Below are 17,341 nucleotides of genomic sequence, written 5' to 3' on the forward strand. Positions count from 1 at the left end.
GTGGTGGCTAGTCCGTGAGGCAAGCGAGTGAATGTGGGGCGGCCCGCGTCTGGGGAACCTGTTGTAATTCATTTATTACAGGCCATATTTATTTATTTTATCACACACACACCCCCACCCCCCGCAATGTTACTCCTTAACAAGGAGTTGTGTCTTCGGGGTGTTTTAAGCTGTGATGTCCAAGTCCTAAATCTAATCAATTGTGTTCGTGAATAACGGCATTATTCGTGCACACCCTGCTGTTGCCGGTGTTCGGGTGGTGTCCGTATTGTGTGTGGAAACTTGTGACTTCGTAGTCCTTAACGCCTGTGACATGTCAGTTATTTTCGTTTAATAAGGTAATGAATCATGATGTCAAAGATCGACAGTATGAGGTTGGTGTTAGGAACTGAAAGCACAGTATGTAGTTTAATGAGCAGTAAATATACCCGAAAAGAAGGGGGACGTGTATTTTTCTTCTTTTAAAATACGTTTATACTTCATTTCATTCAAAAATTGAAAGATAATACCATCTTCCAAGTACAGTGGCACGGTAGCGCAGAAATCAAAGCACACTTTGTATTGTTCAGCTTTTTAACTAATAGGTGGATATTATTAATGACTTAACAGCAGCAAGAAAAACTAGTACATTATTAAATATTTTAGATAATACACTCTGTTAGCATTAATGCAGAGGATTCTTTGTATTTTCATGTAATGGGTACCCTGATGATTTAACTTTGGAAATGCTGTGCCTTCTTTTATTATCTCTGGCTAGCTCGCTCTGTTAGTGTTTTGTTGTGCTTATCACCTTGCTGTCTAACTGATTCTCACTCCACAATCCTACAGTAAAACACGAATACCAGGATTTTGCAGTGTAAAGTATTTCTGAGGCACCGCTGTTGTAACTGGCGTGTACCCTTTGCATGCCAATATTCAAAACTGTTGACTTTCAAAAATGCAAAACCCACCACCTCCTTCTCAGTCGAGATTCTGCACACCGCCGGGGGCATGCTGGGGCTCGTGTCCTGGTGGATTGCTGAGATACCAGCCGGCTTGGTTCAGTGAAGATACCTTCCAGCTTCACTGGTCCATGTCATTTGAAGGATATGTAGTGGTGTTCTGACCACTGAATGCTTACAAGTGTCATGGATGCTGCAAGAATCTGATACCCCAGGTGCTGGGAGCTGGCTTTCCCTGTAAGTGGGAGTGTACACAAAAGGATTGCACTTTAAGTAGACCTAGATTAGATTCTAAGTTGCGCTTACTTAATGACTTAGGGAGGACTCCAAATGCCACAAATACTGCATCTTTTTCTTGTAATAGGTCTGCACGTCTGTGCAGACAGTGGTATTTCAGATACCCTTAACTGTAGTGGGTGAAAACATGCTGTCACCTTCTCAACTTTTAACGTGTGTTCAATGGCAGCGTCATAACTAGCTTCTCTTGATTGGGCTCTTTGGTGGCAGTGAAATCGGAGCAAAACCATTTACATTTCCCTTATTTATAAGCAGGCATCAGTACTTACTCAAAACGTTAAAATGTTGGAGATGGTGAAATGCTCTGTGATACCAAATGCAATTGGTATATTTTCATTTTTGGTCTTGGATAACATTCCTGGGAATTCATAAGGGTCATAAAGGCTCATCTTTGTATCTTAATCACTTTAAGATTTCATCAGGCTGCCTAAGTGTACAAATGCCTTCTTAAACATGAATGAAGAAACAAAAGAAACATACCCAAGACTACAGAGATTTCCAGACTTGTCCTTCCTGTTACTCATAGTTTCTCTAAAGTTGCAATTTTAACAGGTTAACATTCATTCCATAATATGTTTTTAAGAAAGAAGATCTGCAAAGAGTTCCTTAAGTTACTAGTTGGCAGAAGGAAATCTTAAAAGTAACAGTGAAGTACAAGTGCAAATAAATAAAAATTACTACACAGAAAAGGACTTTAAAACTTTGATGACCTTTTCTGTGAGTATTGGTGACCTTGGTAGTTTGGAATTTAAAGTTTAATGAAAGGTCATTGTCCTTGTTTGAGGACCAAACCATGAGAGTCATTCACAAAAGATTCATATGTCTTTAGAAAAAAAGTAACTATTCCTCTTGGGGGTTGGTGAAAAATAAAAGGAGCACAGTGCCATAGCCACCTGCTTACTGCCTGTTGGAAGAAATTAGGAGAATCACACTCAGAATTAGAACTTGCCAATAACTTTTCTGCATTTTTAAAAAGAACTTTTTTTTTTTTGGTAACATACTACTTAAAAGAAGGTGTATACACATAGGTACATACCTATCTGTACGTGCAATGGCACTTTGGAGTAGTTTGGAAATGGGACGACTTACATTTCTTAAACAAAATGAGTGTAATAGGAAGCTCAAAATATGGTGATACTCCTCTGAAGTGTAACTGTAAAATAGCACTGGTTATTTCTTTAAGCTTGTTCTTCATGTAGTAAATCACATGTGGTCGCTTTCCTGACAAACACAAGTTTTTGCTGTTGTCAGGTCTGGAGGAAAGCAATTTTGGATCATAAGAGCCAGTCTGTGCACTATGAGCCGAGTTATTTATAAAGTTTGTGCTACAGATGCAGATCCTGCAGTGCAAGTGATGCTGGGGTTCGTAGGTACCCCGGTTGTCTTTTGTGCCACAAAAAAATGCTGTTTACGTGCACGTAGAGCATTTTTTTTTTTTTCATGAAATTTCCGAGGGAAGGTAACACTTGAACACCCTCATGCATTTTTGTAAAATTATTTTTCAAAGTATGGCAACGAAACGATCATCGTTTAAAAAGTTGAGGAATGATGTTTCTGACTTGTGAACCTTGCCGTGCACTCTGAGGCTTAGGACTTTGCCACAGGGGGTGGGTGTTTTGGCTCTGATCTGGCATTTATTTAATCAGGTGCTCAGCTCTAAGCAAGGTTAATAATTCTGTTGACTTCGATTTCCCTTTTCCAGGTTAATGCTGGAGCTTTCTGGCCTCTGTGATCCACACCTACAGTAGGGCCTCAGCATGCAATCTGCTAAGAAAGGCTCTTGAGCCACAGTCAGTTTTGACATCAGTAGGAAAAATCCCAGTTGATTTCAGTGTGGAGTGGATTGGGCCCATTATGGTGACCCTGAACGTTAGGCTTAAATGGTGTTTGTCTGTCCCTGAGAGACACAGGTAACTCTGTGCTGTGTCATGTTCTCTGTAGTTCTGGGAGGAGAATGCATTTAGATAGAGGAATGTTCATCTTCCCGTTATTTATTTGACTCTTGGGACTTCACTAGACTATTGAGTTGATTAAAATGTCTCTGTGGTTTATTGTGTAATATAATATATTTTACATAACATACGGAATGTGTTTTCAATTTTTAAAAAGTTCTGGGTTAGAGTATTACTGTGTTGCTGGAAAGAATTTCGCTTTTAAAGATGAGTGAGCTAGTGAGAATTATTATTGCTTCCATGTTTACTTGCAACAATGAAAATGGTTAAAAACACATCACTGCTATGAAACGCCTAGCTTTTAACTTTAATTTTGCTTGTGCTAATGCACAATGTAGCTGTAGACAGAGAAAGGAGCATTATAGAAAAAATATTTAAATTACGGGGCTTATTATTAAATGTTTTACCTAAATATTGTTGCCTTTTTCTAGACATTGCCACAATTTTATGGTTTCTCTTGCCTGTAACTATTTGCAATGACTTCTGTTCCAGACAGACATGAGAAGATAGGCTGGGTGGGAAGAGGCAGCCCCTTACAGCCTGGGAGTTGTTTGGCGGCCACAGGACACGCGCAGCTCCTCTTGACATCAACGGGTGCTCTGGCTGGTCAACTCCTTCCAGGATTTGCAGGCAGAGCAGCAGTTAGATGTCTGTACAGCTGCATCAGGTACCTGAAGGCAGAGGGGAGTGAGGAAAGTGGGAGAGAGGGGAAAAGGCAGGGAAAAAAAAAAAAGGGATTGAGATCCCCACCAGGGGAGAAACAGGACGTAAGTCGCGGAAGCAAGGAGGTACAAATGAGGGAAAAGGGGAGAGAAGCACAGTGTTGAAGGGAGAAAAGTGAAAGAATAGGATACCAGGCGGGAAAGGAGACAAGCAAAGCAAAAAAAGACCCTGGCAGATAAAAAGAAGAGAAGGAATGAAACATAAGGAAAAAACCCTAATTCTTGGCAGAAACAGCATCTGTTGTCAATAAGAGCTAAGTATTTCAGTTTCTGGAAAAGCTATTTTAGATGTGGGGGAGGAAAAATTGAGAGGGATCAACCAAGTGACTTGAGATGGGAAAAGTTGTAGGCAGGAAATATGGATTTGAAGAGTAAAAGAGAAAGGAGGGAAATGAAAAGACAAAGGGATAAGAAGGCTAAGCCTGACCATGCTGTTTTCTGGGTTCAGTGAAGTCCCAGCATGTACGGACCCAGCTGTTTTTCTATGCTTTTGTTCCCTGGACTGCTAGACCTTGGGGAGATGAGAAGCGCAAACTCTGGTTCTCCCGAAAGCTAGTTGTAGAGGTTTTTCTTTTTCTTTTATTTCAGTGGGGAGAGGGTGTCATCCAGACTGTTTGGTGTTAGGTAGTATTAGTGGAAGTGACAGCAAATTAAACAGTGCCAGGTGATGAAGATGATAAGGCTAGTTTTCACTCGGTAGGAAGGTGGTAACTGTTGATGAAGAAGGAAAATGTGAAGTGATGAACAGCATGAGACACCAGCATTTATGTGGAAGATGTATATACCCAGTCTGTTTTACTATCTACAGAGGAGATTAAAAATTTGAAGAAACCAGTTACATCCCTTGGCAATTAAATAGTTTCCTTCTTGAATACACTATTTGTCTACAAATCTCACAGGCTGTAGTTCAATTTGACCTCTTTTTCTGCTAAGATTTTTGTAGGATCTCAGTAGGACGTGTGTGGTGGTTGTAAAAAAAATTTGCTTGTTTTTTTCACTGAAATAACCTTGTTGTGCCTCCTAGTAACAGCCACCTGCCTGCCCCTTTGTGATCCTGACACCAATATTTGGATTTTTAACTAACATTCATACTCATGTTTAATTGCAAGTGAGAAATATTTCAGACCCCAAATTAAAGTCAGGATAAAAAAACCATACCTTAAAATGTATATGAATTATTAACGTTTGCATTGTGGCGTGGGTGAAGTGAACGTGAGGCTCCGGTTTATTTTAGTAGACTTCGGATCAGGTCTTACGTGCCTGAACTAATATCAGGAAATTGTACCTGTGCCAGGGCTCTCTCAGCTGAGCTGCAGAAGGGAGACTGACACATTAGAGGCTGCGGGGAAGTGAACCACAGACCTATAGTCAGTTTAATCCTAGTTAGTCTCACCTACTTGCCTTACTTGCCTTACGTGCATTCATTTGCCTTTGGAGACAGGCTAGTGCTGAAGTGTAAGTGGAGAGATGTGGAGTATCCAAGAGGGAGGCAGGCCTGGAGCTCAGGTTACTGTCAGAGGCAGCACCATTGTCCTGAAAGGACTGTTGTGGGTCAGGACAGTCCTCTGGAGACTATTTAAAGACACGCATGTCCTGGCTGGTAAAATCCCTGAGACCTGGTGGTGATAGCTGGTCTCTTGGCCCAGTTATAGTACCCATTTAGGGAAATGTAATTTATAAAGAATATTTAATGGTCGGTCTTATGGGCAACTGTCTTTCCAACAGCTGTAGATGGAGACGGGGTGCCAGGTGTCATGTGCAGGTACTCCCCTTCCCCTGCCAGCCGGTGGCCTGGTCAGAGGTACTAGCTGCGGTAGTCTCTTTCGTGAACTGCCAGCCTCTCCTGATTTATGTCCTTAGGTGACACATAGTCCCAATACCTCCAGCTCCGTCCCTACCTCCTTGCCCTCATTTTCTCCTACTTCAAAGACTTTTGAATGTTCAAACTACTTATTTTCTCTTACAGTCTGCCTCATAGGCTCCTCCTTGCTCCCAGGCCACTCTGCTGGATAGGGCTTTTTCCCAGATCTATTCTACCTGAGCTTCACCTTTGCCTGTTCCTTCTCTCGATTGTCTGCTACCATGGCCCATGGCCCCTCAGTGCCCCTTCCAGCAGGCTCCCTACCTCACGCGTACTGGTGCTGACTGCTCCAGACCTCTCAGCTTGGATCTCCAGAGGCTGCTGCAGCTGGTTGGGCTGTGCTGCTCCTCGGCTTTCCTTCACCCTGCCCTTTGTAGCACGTGAAGTAGCTTCCTCCCTCTATATGGCTGCTGCAGCCAGCTAAGCTGGTCCTTCTCCAACTCTTGCAGGAGTGCCGCCTGCTTTTGTTTCATGCAGAAGGGTTGGGAATGCAGACACAGGCTACATTTATTAAAATTCACCTGGCAGAATACTGAAGGCAGAGTAATGAAAGATGTAAAACCTGGTACACCTGGTGCTGGTGCACAGGATGCCAGTGGGGTTGCTCTTTGCACCCTTCTCGCCTTCTATATTCATAGACACACAGAGATGTATCTGCATCTAAACTCTTTTTCTGAGAGGGGAAGTCTTTCACTGAATCTCAAGCTGCCTTGCTCTAGAGGGAAAATGAAGTTAATTTAGAAAAAGTAATCTTACTAAGCCACTCAAACCAAGGGCAAAGTGCCTGGGAGAATAGGAACTTCCTCCTCACATGCTGTACTTAAGCAAAGGTGTCCCTTTCCACCACCTGCAACATGTGGCTCATTTACAAATCCTACAAGTCCCTAAAAGGGTGGAGCTGTCTCCCATGAGGTCCTGTGCTGTTCTTGCCCATGCTTTGGCAACATGGTCCAGGACTGACCTGTCAAGGAGAGCATGAGTCACAGGTTGTGCAGAGCCTCTAGATAAGGAAGTTCCCTGTGAAACAACGTCCTCCTGGTATGATTTACAGTTAGGGTGTATCTTTTACAAATGGAGTACTGTAGGACCATGGTGAGCATCATACACACCAGTTTGTGTACGTGTTCTATCTGAGACTTTTCTGTTCACTCTTTCCCTGATGTGCATCCCCTTCAAGTGGAGAGAGGAGATAGAGGAGAGGGTCTTCGAAGGCAAATTGTGGCCTGGGGTCACTCTAGTTTTTTCCTTGTAGCAGAACAATACGGAGGTTCTGAGTCTGTAACTGCTGAGCAGTAAATGGAACAGAGCTGCGATGGTGTAATTGTTTGGATTTCTACTCAAAGAGAAAGTACAGTGAGCCTTGGGGGCAAGGGGAGTGAGGAGAGCAAACCTGGAATGCAAAATCGACAGAAAATTATTTGCCAGGAGAAAAGCTTTGGTTCTGTTAAATTCATTTTATGGAAAAAATCCTCATAATCTGTAAAACCACCATTTTGTCTTTTCAAATAACTGTATTTTAAAAATCAGACCAGTTTTGTAACTAGAAGTTTGTTATTATCCTTTGCAAAGCATGGCCAAAAAATACTGAGCGTGGAAGTTGGTAGAAATTCTGAATGAAAGTTTTGAGCTGGACTCCACCGCTCTGTAAACATCTCTCTGTTGTTGGTTTTGTTGAAACAGATTGTGGTAAACGAGTATTACAGGTTTGCCAAAGGTCCATCTAAAGAAATTAAAGAATATGGGAAGCTGAAATCCATTAGTAGATATTTTCTGGCATCATTTTTCGTATTTGCTGCCTTCCTGAAATTTTCTTTAAAGGCCGTCATGCCTAGTACTTAGTAGTCAACACTACTTGCTGTATTCTTGGAAAGCAGACAATAAACTTTGAGCAAATATTATCAGCTGCCAAGTTCAATGGAAACAGACGGTTTGCACTGGAGCTGGAAGTAAATAGAAGTTGGTGCCACAGTTGGTTCTTCCTGTCTTCCCTGACTGCTGCCTCCTTTCAGAAAAAAAAAACAAAACCCCACACTGGAAAAGGTAACCAGTCATAGCTTGGGTGAGACAGCAGCAAATTGTGTTTCTTCTCGGCTTCCTAAGGAAAAGGAGTATCAGCTAGTGAGAACACAGCCTCTGATGCAGAGACCTCCTGTCATCATGGTCATCTGATACAGAATCAAACAAAAAAAGGAACTTTCTGACTTTTCACAATCTGAAAGTCAAAAAGAAGAGCTGACTGAAATTTCCTAGGGGAAAAATGAGGATTTGACCATCCTGAAGCATTCTATAAACATTTCCATTGTACCACCTCTGTAAGGAGGAGGTGGGGAAAGGGAAAGCAAATTGCAAAAGCATCTAGCTTTGGCATTTTATTCAGTTTTATTTTTAAAGGTATTCAGGATCAAGGGAATTTCTTTAAGATTTTTCAGAACTGCCAACAATGTGGAAAATCAGTTGTTTGCATAGTTTTGCCAATAAGATTCGTGACATGGGAGGTTTTGTGACTTATTTACTAATACAAACTTTGGTAGTAAAATGCCTTTGATTCAAATCCCTTACAGTGCTTCAGATATTCACTCTATGGCTAGGAAGGATGTCTTTAGCATTCAGATCTCAGTGGATTTAAAGACTTGTGTTCAAATGATCTATTTGTGTAAGTATCGTCACTATAGAAGTACTGTTCATGATCTCCCATAGGCAACGCATTTACTAAACCTATCTCAAGGTATAAGGAACAACAGTGCTGTGTATGGGATACAGCAACCTTGACAGGAGTCCGTATGGGAAAGCTACTGAGCATCTTTCTGGGGAACCGTACCAGTCTCCTGCTAACACGAAGAATAAGCTGGTAATACAGGGAGACAAAAGATGAGAAGGATGTTCCTGTGTGTGCCTCCCAAAGGTATGCTGATGGTAGATGCTGCCCTTCCAGGATAGTTGTTCACCCCAAAGCTGTCTTAGTTCAGGGGATCTTATCCCAAAAGGAAGGGACATTCACTGTAAAAATCCTCTAGCTAGAAAAATACCCTAGCTCTTCAAGTTTAATTTAGAGAACATTCTAAATTAATAACAGCAATGGGATTGGATTCATCAAGAAAATTCAGAGCTCCAAACACATTATAAGTTAATTTAATACAAGGAATGGAAAATTACTTGGCAACTGTAGAAATAAGAGCATATAAAGGAAACTAACTTGTCCGATACTTTTGCAACAGTTAAGCGTGGCCTGACAGGCAAAAGGTTCACTTACCCTTAGACTTTTGCTTTTTGGGTAGAGACAAAAAGAAAAGATTGTTGTTGGAGGAAACAGGGACTCTCCCTTTTTTTCTGTCCATTTAAAAAAAAATAAAAATAATGCGTTGGACAAAGATAAACTTTTGAGTAGATTCAGAAGACAAAAATAACAATCAATGTCTGCAGTAAATCATTCTCGACTTAGTATTTGTGTACTTAAACTTCAGTCTGTCAGTGGTCAGCAATGTGTATTAAATGAGCAGGAGAGTGAGTGTCTCTTGGGCATCACCGAACCTTTTCAGTGAGCGTTATGGTGTGCTCTGCTGCAATGAATACTGTACTCGAGGCCTTCTGCTAAGCATGCCCATGTTGAGAATGAAAAGAAGAAAACCAGAATCTTCGTGGCACCAAAGTGAATGATAATACTGGTTTTCAGGTACAGTATTAATAGAAGGGTTTTTTCCACATTCTTTCAAGTGTGCCTTGGGCAATAGGCGTGCCTTAGAAGAGTCAGAAAAATCCATTCATAAAGCAATATTCATATGTTCAGCATATTTTTGAACATATTTTGAACCTAAGAACTAAATCATTTCTTGGTTGTAACTTGCAAGTGACCTAGATAATCCTCAGCATGCTTTAGGTTTTGACAAAATCAAGGTATTGTTTTAGGTCTCTACTTTGCGCATAAGGAGAAAGAGATTCCTGGTGGGTCAGAGTTCCAGCAGAAGTCTGGATCTGCAGGACTTGGTGTGGTGGCTGTGAGAGCTCAGGTCCTTCCCCTGGCAGTGCTGTAGGGTTAGGAAGAGACTCTGGATGTGTATTTACTTACAGGCTGCGATGTTCATTAATTCATTTTATGTCATAACCCAGGCTCACAAAACTTCTCTGTCCAAAATAAATTTTACATTGTATCTTACAGCTTTCGTCAAGTTCATAGTTAAACTCCTGCGTAATGATATTTTCCTCTGTGTTAAACACATATTGCTAATCATGGCTATCTTTGCAGTCAACTGTGGAAGCCAAAATCCATTGAAATAAGCAGTTTTCATATGACACTTTTGTTGCACTGAAATGCCTATCCACGAGTGGGGAAGGTAGTTGCCAAAGATCTCATCACATGTTCTGTGATGGCAAAACAGTTTCTTCAGTCACGGGCAAATGGATGCCTGCAACATCAGTTCAGATTTGCAGACCACAACTGGATTCTCCATTACATTTTTGTTGTGGACGCAACACTTCTTCAGATGCCTTTTTAGAAGAAAAAGATTGCTAAGGACTGTGCTAGTTTCTGAAGGTTAATTTAAGTCTTTCATGTTAACAAACAAAAGGTCTGCAACTGAAATGCTGATTGGGACAGTGTATTTATCTCTCTGTCTATTACCTTGAGGTTGGTGTCTAAACCTCACTGCAGTGTTTTCTTCCTGCTGCAGGTTAATACAGCCACTTTTTCTGAGATTCTCGTTACTTCTTGTTTTGACAGTATCACTATGTGTCGACCTCCAGTTTCTCAGATCCTTTGATGGAATGGGATTTGTGGATGTAAGTAAAATTCACCACCCATTCACCCACTCTTGCTGGATCTGGGCTGGTCTTCCGGCTGTTCTTGTTTGCACCTGCGTTCAGTGAGCAAATACATGAAGTTTGATTTGGCTCTGTTGCGTTTAAAGTCAGCACTCAAGCAGGACCGAGGCATCTTCTGTGTGTAAGGTCCCTGGTCCGAAGAGTTGCCTGGCTCGTTCCATGCTCAAAGCCATGGTGATAGCCTATATTAAAAGAGAATTAATGATTCAGGTTTTGGGTTTTATTATAGCCCTGAGTTAAGAGGAAAGTATAGTTGAATAGTCTTTTTCTTTCCCGTTGATTACCATGATCACCTGTATGTCTAAGACACAGTTTTCTTGATGTGTAACATTACACCAAATGCATTAAGAACCACAGGATTGCCACTTCATCATTGTATTCTTTCCATTTCTTTGCATTGGCTAATGCAGGGAGGGGAGCCTTATTACATTGTTTAAAAACTGGAAGAGACTGGAGCAAACCTGTTGTTGGTGCGGCTTGTTTTCTTGCCAGCCTTGGTAGAGTGAACTTCTGCTAACTTCCCAGATAAGGCAAAAGTGCAAGATTGATGGATATGCTAATAAAGGAAAACAATGTACAAGAAGAGTGTTTCCTATTCATGCGTTTTCCATTAACATGAGGATATCAATGTTGCAAAAAAGCTTTGGGTGGGAGTGGTTATCACGAATATTGACATCTGTTACTGTCTTTTCAACTGATTCCTTGTGAGTTGATAATCTCTCTTGGGCTCAGCATTTTGCCCTGTGTATTCATGGTTAGTTTAGACTATGGACTAGTGACCTGAGTTTTAGAGCTGGTGCACATCTGCTGCTACCTTTGAAGTGAGTAGGATTTAGTCATGTTGATGGGTATTCAGCATCTCTGACAACGAAGCTGCTTATATGAGTACTCAAATTCCTAGGTTGGTGTGCCTGAAGAAAACAATACGAGTTTGAAAATGTTGACTTTAAAATATACTTTGATTTCCAGTCTTGTAAGTAGACAAAATAAATTTCACACCACATGGGGTACCCAGGATCTTAATTAAGGTGAATTAAGTGTTTTAAAATCTTTGCAGAACAGAAGTTGCAAAGTGTGTGCAGAATAACAACACTGTTCATCAATGAGAACTAGCGTTTTTGAATATAGGCGTAAGAAATGCTTCCAGGATAAGATATGGGTAAGTTTATCTCAGCTTTTTGTCATGACACCAGCCTGCCTGGTCACAGTTAATATTATTTTAGCTTTCCCTGACCAGGACCCACTACTGTTAATTGAACACAAGATGATCATAATAGCCCTGCTAAGGACACTGTGAACCACAGTATGTAACTGAATAGTATATTACACTGTGAAATAAGGACTATGAAAAGAGAGTGTTTCAGTTATAATGCAGACCGTTTCACGTGGTAATCTTGAGTTATCCAAATAACAAACATGTAATAATGCAAGAAAAGGAGAAGCTTTATCTTGCTAAGGTATTGCACATATTTTAAAATCCTGCCTTCATTGTAGTGTTTCACAGAATTACATTTTTATTAATATTTGGAAAAGTCTTTCACATATAAGCAGTGATCATTTCCATGTATTTCATATTTTAGAATGTATTTTAACAGTACTGCTCAGTACAATATGAAACACAAATATAATGTAATAAAGGAAATTTTTTTTCAAAACCTAAGATGTAGTGATTGACGCCAAAACTTAAAAAGCAGAATTGGTTGCAAGAAAACACATCAGTTTAAAACATGCATAGCTTTAGTCACTGTATTATCTTTACTTCGTTCACTGGAAGAGCTCTCAACATAGGTGGATTAGATACTTTTGAGTAGAAGAACACATCTCTTTTTTGCCATGTGAGAGTTCCCTGTGCTTTTCATAGAGACTGTGCTGGCTATTAAGTTCTTATTCAACTCTTATTAAAGGCTTCTGTTCATGCTAATTCCCATTTTAAACATGTGAAAATACTAAATATTTTTTAAACATTCCCATATAGCAGTGCTGCGCTGTCACAGGAAACAGTAGCTTCTCAGATTGTTTAGCTGAAAAAGTAATGTTAAGGATAGTTGCAGCTGCCAAAGTCTGGAAACTCAGAGTTACATCTGACATTTCATTCTTCACCTTAACTATCGAGCCTTGGCCATTCATTGGTTTTTCACAGTGCTTTGGAGTTAGAAGGGAGTTTTACAGATGAAAGATGAAAATCAAAATAAACTCCTTTATCAAGTAAACCTTGCAAGGGCATTTGGAATTTTACAATACACAGGGAGTTGATTGTGATATAACATACAACACAAGAGGGTTGGAATAAACTATTTATTCTCTATCGTTAGGGATGGCCATGCATAACTGACTTATGGCTCTGGTTTGCTCTGCCACTTGTTACATGTGCAGTCAGCCCTAATTCATACCAAAAACAGTTTATCATACTTCTGTGTTGCATAGTTTTTATCAAATGTTCTCTCATTAAAAACTTTACCGGGGAGACTGAACGTTTCAAGACACTGGCAATGCTTAGGAAAGCTTTCCCCAGAGCTTGGTCTCACTGAGTGGAGTCAGTGCTGACAGCGATCATGAGATGGTTCCTGATACCCTACACAGATACAGTCTGGTGGGCAGGTAACAGTCATCATTTGGCAGTACGTAGCAGGTTCAGTGCAGAGGTCAAAGGCTGGCTTGTCAGAAAGACTGAAGGACCGCAGAGGCTCCCCCCAAGTCGGTAGTGAAGCAGGGGGATAGGACAGCATGGGAGAGTGTCACTGCCCCCATGGTGTAGCTCCTGCCCCTGCAGTGAGGGTTTTGTTTCCTCTGCTGTCAATTCAGGACCTTCCCTGAACCCTAAATCCATTTAAAAACAAACAAGGCCATCTGCCAGATAATTCCCTGGCCATCCTTGTGATAGATGCATCTGCAGTCTGTAGTTGTCTTTTGGATAGCCGTTTGAAAGGTTTTATTCCTAAGCATCATGTGGATCGAGCTTTCAGCTACATGCTCCCTTCCTGAAGGAGGTTCCTTTTGGGTAGTGCATGTCTACAGTACAACCTAGTTCATCTTGCCCAGTCGTCTCAAGAGAGGATGCAGTCTTGATACAAATGTAAATTGGTGGGTCCCCAACACTCATTTTAGGTCATAGTTGGAGCTAAGCCGCTGGTGTGCCTCGCTGGTAAAGCACCCGCTGACGGAGTACGCTGCTGAGACTAGAGCTCCTGGGTGGTGGTTTCACCCCCGCCGTGGGCAGCTCTGTGGTGTGGTGAGCTTTGGTTCGTGGCATTCTGTACCTTTCTTGGCCAGGAGTGTTTGCTGCAGACTGACACACAGATTGCTACAGCGATGTTGTCATGCTTGGAAAAATGTTGGTGTTTGGCAAGGGTGCTTTCCATCAAATGCGTGGTCCCCTTGCACATTCGTTTGTATCGATGCATTTTTTCCAGGCTACATCACCTTCCTACTTCACAGGAACGTTTCGAGCACAGGCCTTTATTTCAGCGTTATCCACACCCAAGCTTAGTATAACTGATGAAAGTTCAATTATATGCGAAGTGACTATTAAAGCATCAGGGCTCATCTGGGGGTCTGGGCCTCCCCTCCCCTTTTCACTTACAATTGTGCTAAATCCCTTAATGTTGCAAAGAAATCGTACATTCATCAGGTGGAGCGTTGGAGGCCAGGGTGCAGATAACCGCTTTTACTGCATATGAGACATTGCAGTCCTGTTCTTAAGAACTGCCAGGCAGATTGGGAATCACGGTCACGGTTAATAGCAGCGAATTGCCAGCTCTTGATGGGTGGGTAGTCACTCCTTTCAGTGGTTGCCCCCTGGGGGAGAAGGTAGAAAAACAGAGGGAGGGAATTAGAGTGACTTTGCACAGTTGAGCAGGTTCATGCCGCTGGATCAGTGGCAAGCATTGGCAGGGCTCCACTCTGGGGAGGCTCACAACAACATCACAGTCTCATTTTTACCAATTGGTGTTGCTATAGCCAGTGGTGCACAGGGGGAGAGCGAAGAGAAGGGGGGGAGCCGGGGGGAGAGTGAAAGCAAGAGTCTGGACTAAATTAAACAAACAAAAGTGCTTGTAAGTAGCATTTAACCCATAACCATTAGCCCAGTGCTGCTAATTGTACTAAACTATATATCTGAAGTTCAGTGTGTGATTAAAGAGTTGGCTCACAAACTCTCTGCATAACCTTAATTTTTTCAAGGTTCTTTGAGTGTAGAATGGCTTATAATAATGATTTTGACTAATACGATTTTTGACATGCAACTTTAATGCTTAACCTTAGTACAACTCCAGAGCATTTCATGTGTATTCAGCTGTAAAGAGTGATGATTTAAAGGGATATTATAAGAAAAAGGTCGTTCTAGAATGAACCTCTAACAAATTGCATAAAGGAAGCTTATTATTCCATGAGTAGAGAGATATGCAGCTTTTCTGATCATTTTTCTGCTTGGTTCAAAAAATTGTTGAGACATGATTGGGGAAAGAAACACAAAAAATGAAATAGAAAACTGCAAGCAGTGAACATTTTTTGATGGTTATGATTTTGTTGCCACTAAAAATACTCCTCAGTAATGTGGTTGTTCATCTTTCCTCTTGTTTTGGGTGAAGAATTCGTTCCAATAAGAAAATGCTGTTATTGGTTGGAGGATTGCCTCCCGGACCTGACCGGCTACCCAGCAATTTGGTTCAGTATTATGATGATGAAAAGAAGACGTGGAAAATACTGACAAGTAAGTGGTTTATTTTTGTACAGTTGTCTTGATGAATTTAAAAACATGGTTAATCAAATTAGACACTTTATTGATTTGTTTCTCTTCAGAGATTTGTTTATGTATCACAAGGGGCTTCACAATGGAGCAATAAATTGAGATTGCAGAAGATGCTAATTTTATAATAGGATAGGCCTAAATTAACATTGGCTTAAAATCATTCCAGTAAGTTTTTTAAGTAAACTTGTAAGTCTTTCATACTGCGACATGAATACATGCATATTTATATACATAGGAATAAAATGTAGTTTAGTGAAAAAAAAAAGGCAACGTTTGAGACAGTTTTCTCAGACTCAGATCCCTGGTAAGCTGTAGTACTAGAGCACACCTTTGATTCTCTTTTGCATTTTCATTTCCTTCTTCCAGCTTTATCTGTTGTCCACAATCATTAAAGAAAGGTTTCCTCTGTACTGCTCTGCGTCCATTGCTGACAGAAGCATTGGTGGAATATATCAGCTACAATAAACAGTGCACGGAGGCTCCTATCACAAAATTCTTTCCCACCTTCTTTTAAAGGTTGATTGTGTTTTAGAGTAAGTATTTTGCCTCGAGCATCGAGATTTGGAACTTATTGTTATGTTGGTTGTGATTCCCAGTCTGACTTGGTCATGGAATCAAATCATAGCTTCTTGAGTGCAGCAGGCTGTGTGTGCATTAGTCCCCTTGTGGCTAAACTGGCTGCATTGGTCAATAAAACTAAATTTTAACTGTCAAAATTGCCCAAAGCGCTATAGATAAAATAATAAATGAGCAATTTTGATCCATAAATCAAAGCCATACTTCTAAAACTGGACAACTGGTAAAACCTGGATTTCCTAATAGACCTGCTTTTTTTTCCCCACAGTAAAATACCTTTCACAGAATTCTGTTCTTCATCCCTTATCCAAAGCCCTTTAATGGGATACATCTACATTAATACTATAAGCACCGGTTAGGATGAAAAAGAATTCAAAAGACTGCTATGATGCAGGACTTGAAATTATGCCTTTGCAAATTGCTTTCTCCCATGGAAAATTCAGGAGCCTTCCTCAAAGTGCTGCCAACGTAAAGACTGCCTAGGTATGGATGCCCTGGACTAATAGTTAAGGATATTGTATAAAAATGGCAAATTACAAAAGCTCATATGAACTGTACATCAGAAAAGTCTACGGCATCTGTACTAGGGAACATACTATGCTTCACATTTTTGAGAATAATGAGATATGATACCCACCTCTGTATGCTACTTCTAAGAAAATTCTGAAGATGGTAAGTCCGTGAAAAATCAATGACACTACATAAGGCAGAAGTGTTCAGGTTTTTTGAATTTGTTGCATCTAATCCAGTGGCTCACCAGGATAGGCAGGAGAAATGGATTTCTTACTTCAGGATCTGAACTCTCCACTGAATTAAAGTAACAAACTTTATTCCCAGTCTTACCTATCTGTAGATGTGTCAGATTTTGTAAGAATTAAATTTATTCAGTTCTTCATTACCTACATTGTGGTGCTGTCTCCAAGACTGTGGGAAACTGGACCTTTCATATCTAAACGCTCTGGTTAAAAATCCATTGCTAGTATTTGAGTAACACCACCATCTATGATGGTGTTGAGAGGTGTTTCTGAATAATTTCATGTAATTTTATCAAAAGAATGTAGTCTTTTCTATGTTACCTCTAACAAATAGTAACAAATAGTGAACAAAAATTCTCTTTCCATTCTGGTTAATGCATGTAACCTTCTGTGCTGTGATTAAAAGATAATGCATCTGTTACAGTCCTAGCTACCTCACGTTCAGGTACTTGGTGCTCAGCACTGAAAGTCTTGAAGGTCCTAGAATCTGTCTTACTGTTAGCTGAGACAGTGACTATCAAATACACAGTCCTCTCGTGACATGAGTAATCCTGTTATTACAAAAACTGCTCGAAAAGGCTGCTCTCTTGGCCTGGACGACTGTTCAAGGATGTCTTTTCACACTGAAAAAGACTAAATGTTAACAAGCATGATTTCTTAGAAAATGTTATTACT

General features: G+C 40.7%; 1 protein-coding gene across 1 annotated transcript in view; it reads left to right on the forward strand.

The window, feature by feature from the left end:
• The window catches only part of KLHL14 (kelch-like family member 14), a 112,272-nt gene that overhangs the window by 51,895 nt on the left and 43,036 nt on the right, over positions 1-17,341 (forward strand). The window contains exon 3 of the mRNA XM_009885975.1: positions 15,175-15,296. Within this exon, the coding sequence (XP_009884277.1) occupies positions 15,175-15,296 (122 nt within the window). The remainder of the gene's footprint in view (positions 1-15,174; positions 15,297-17,341) is intronic.

Source organism: Charadrius vociferus, unplaced genomic scaffold (genome assembly GCF_000708025.1).
Source record: "Charadrius vociferus isolate BGI_N301 unplaced genomic scaffold, ASM70802v2 scaffold75, whole genome shotgun sequence".
In the NCBI taxonomy this organism is placed as follows: domain Eukaryota; kingdom Metazoa; phylum Chordata; class Aves; order Charadriiformes; family Charadriidae; genus Charadrius; species Charadrius vociferus.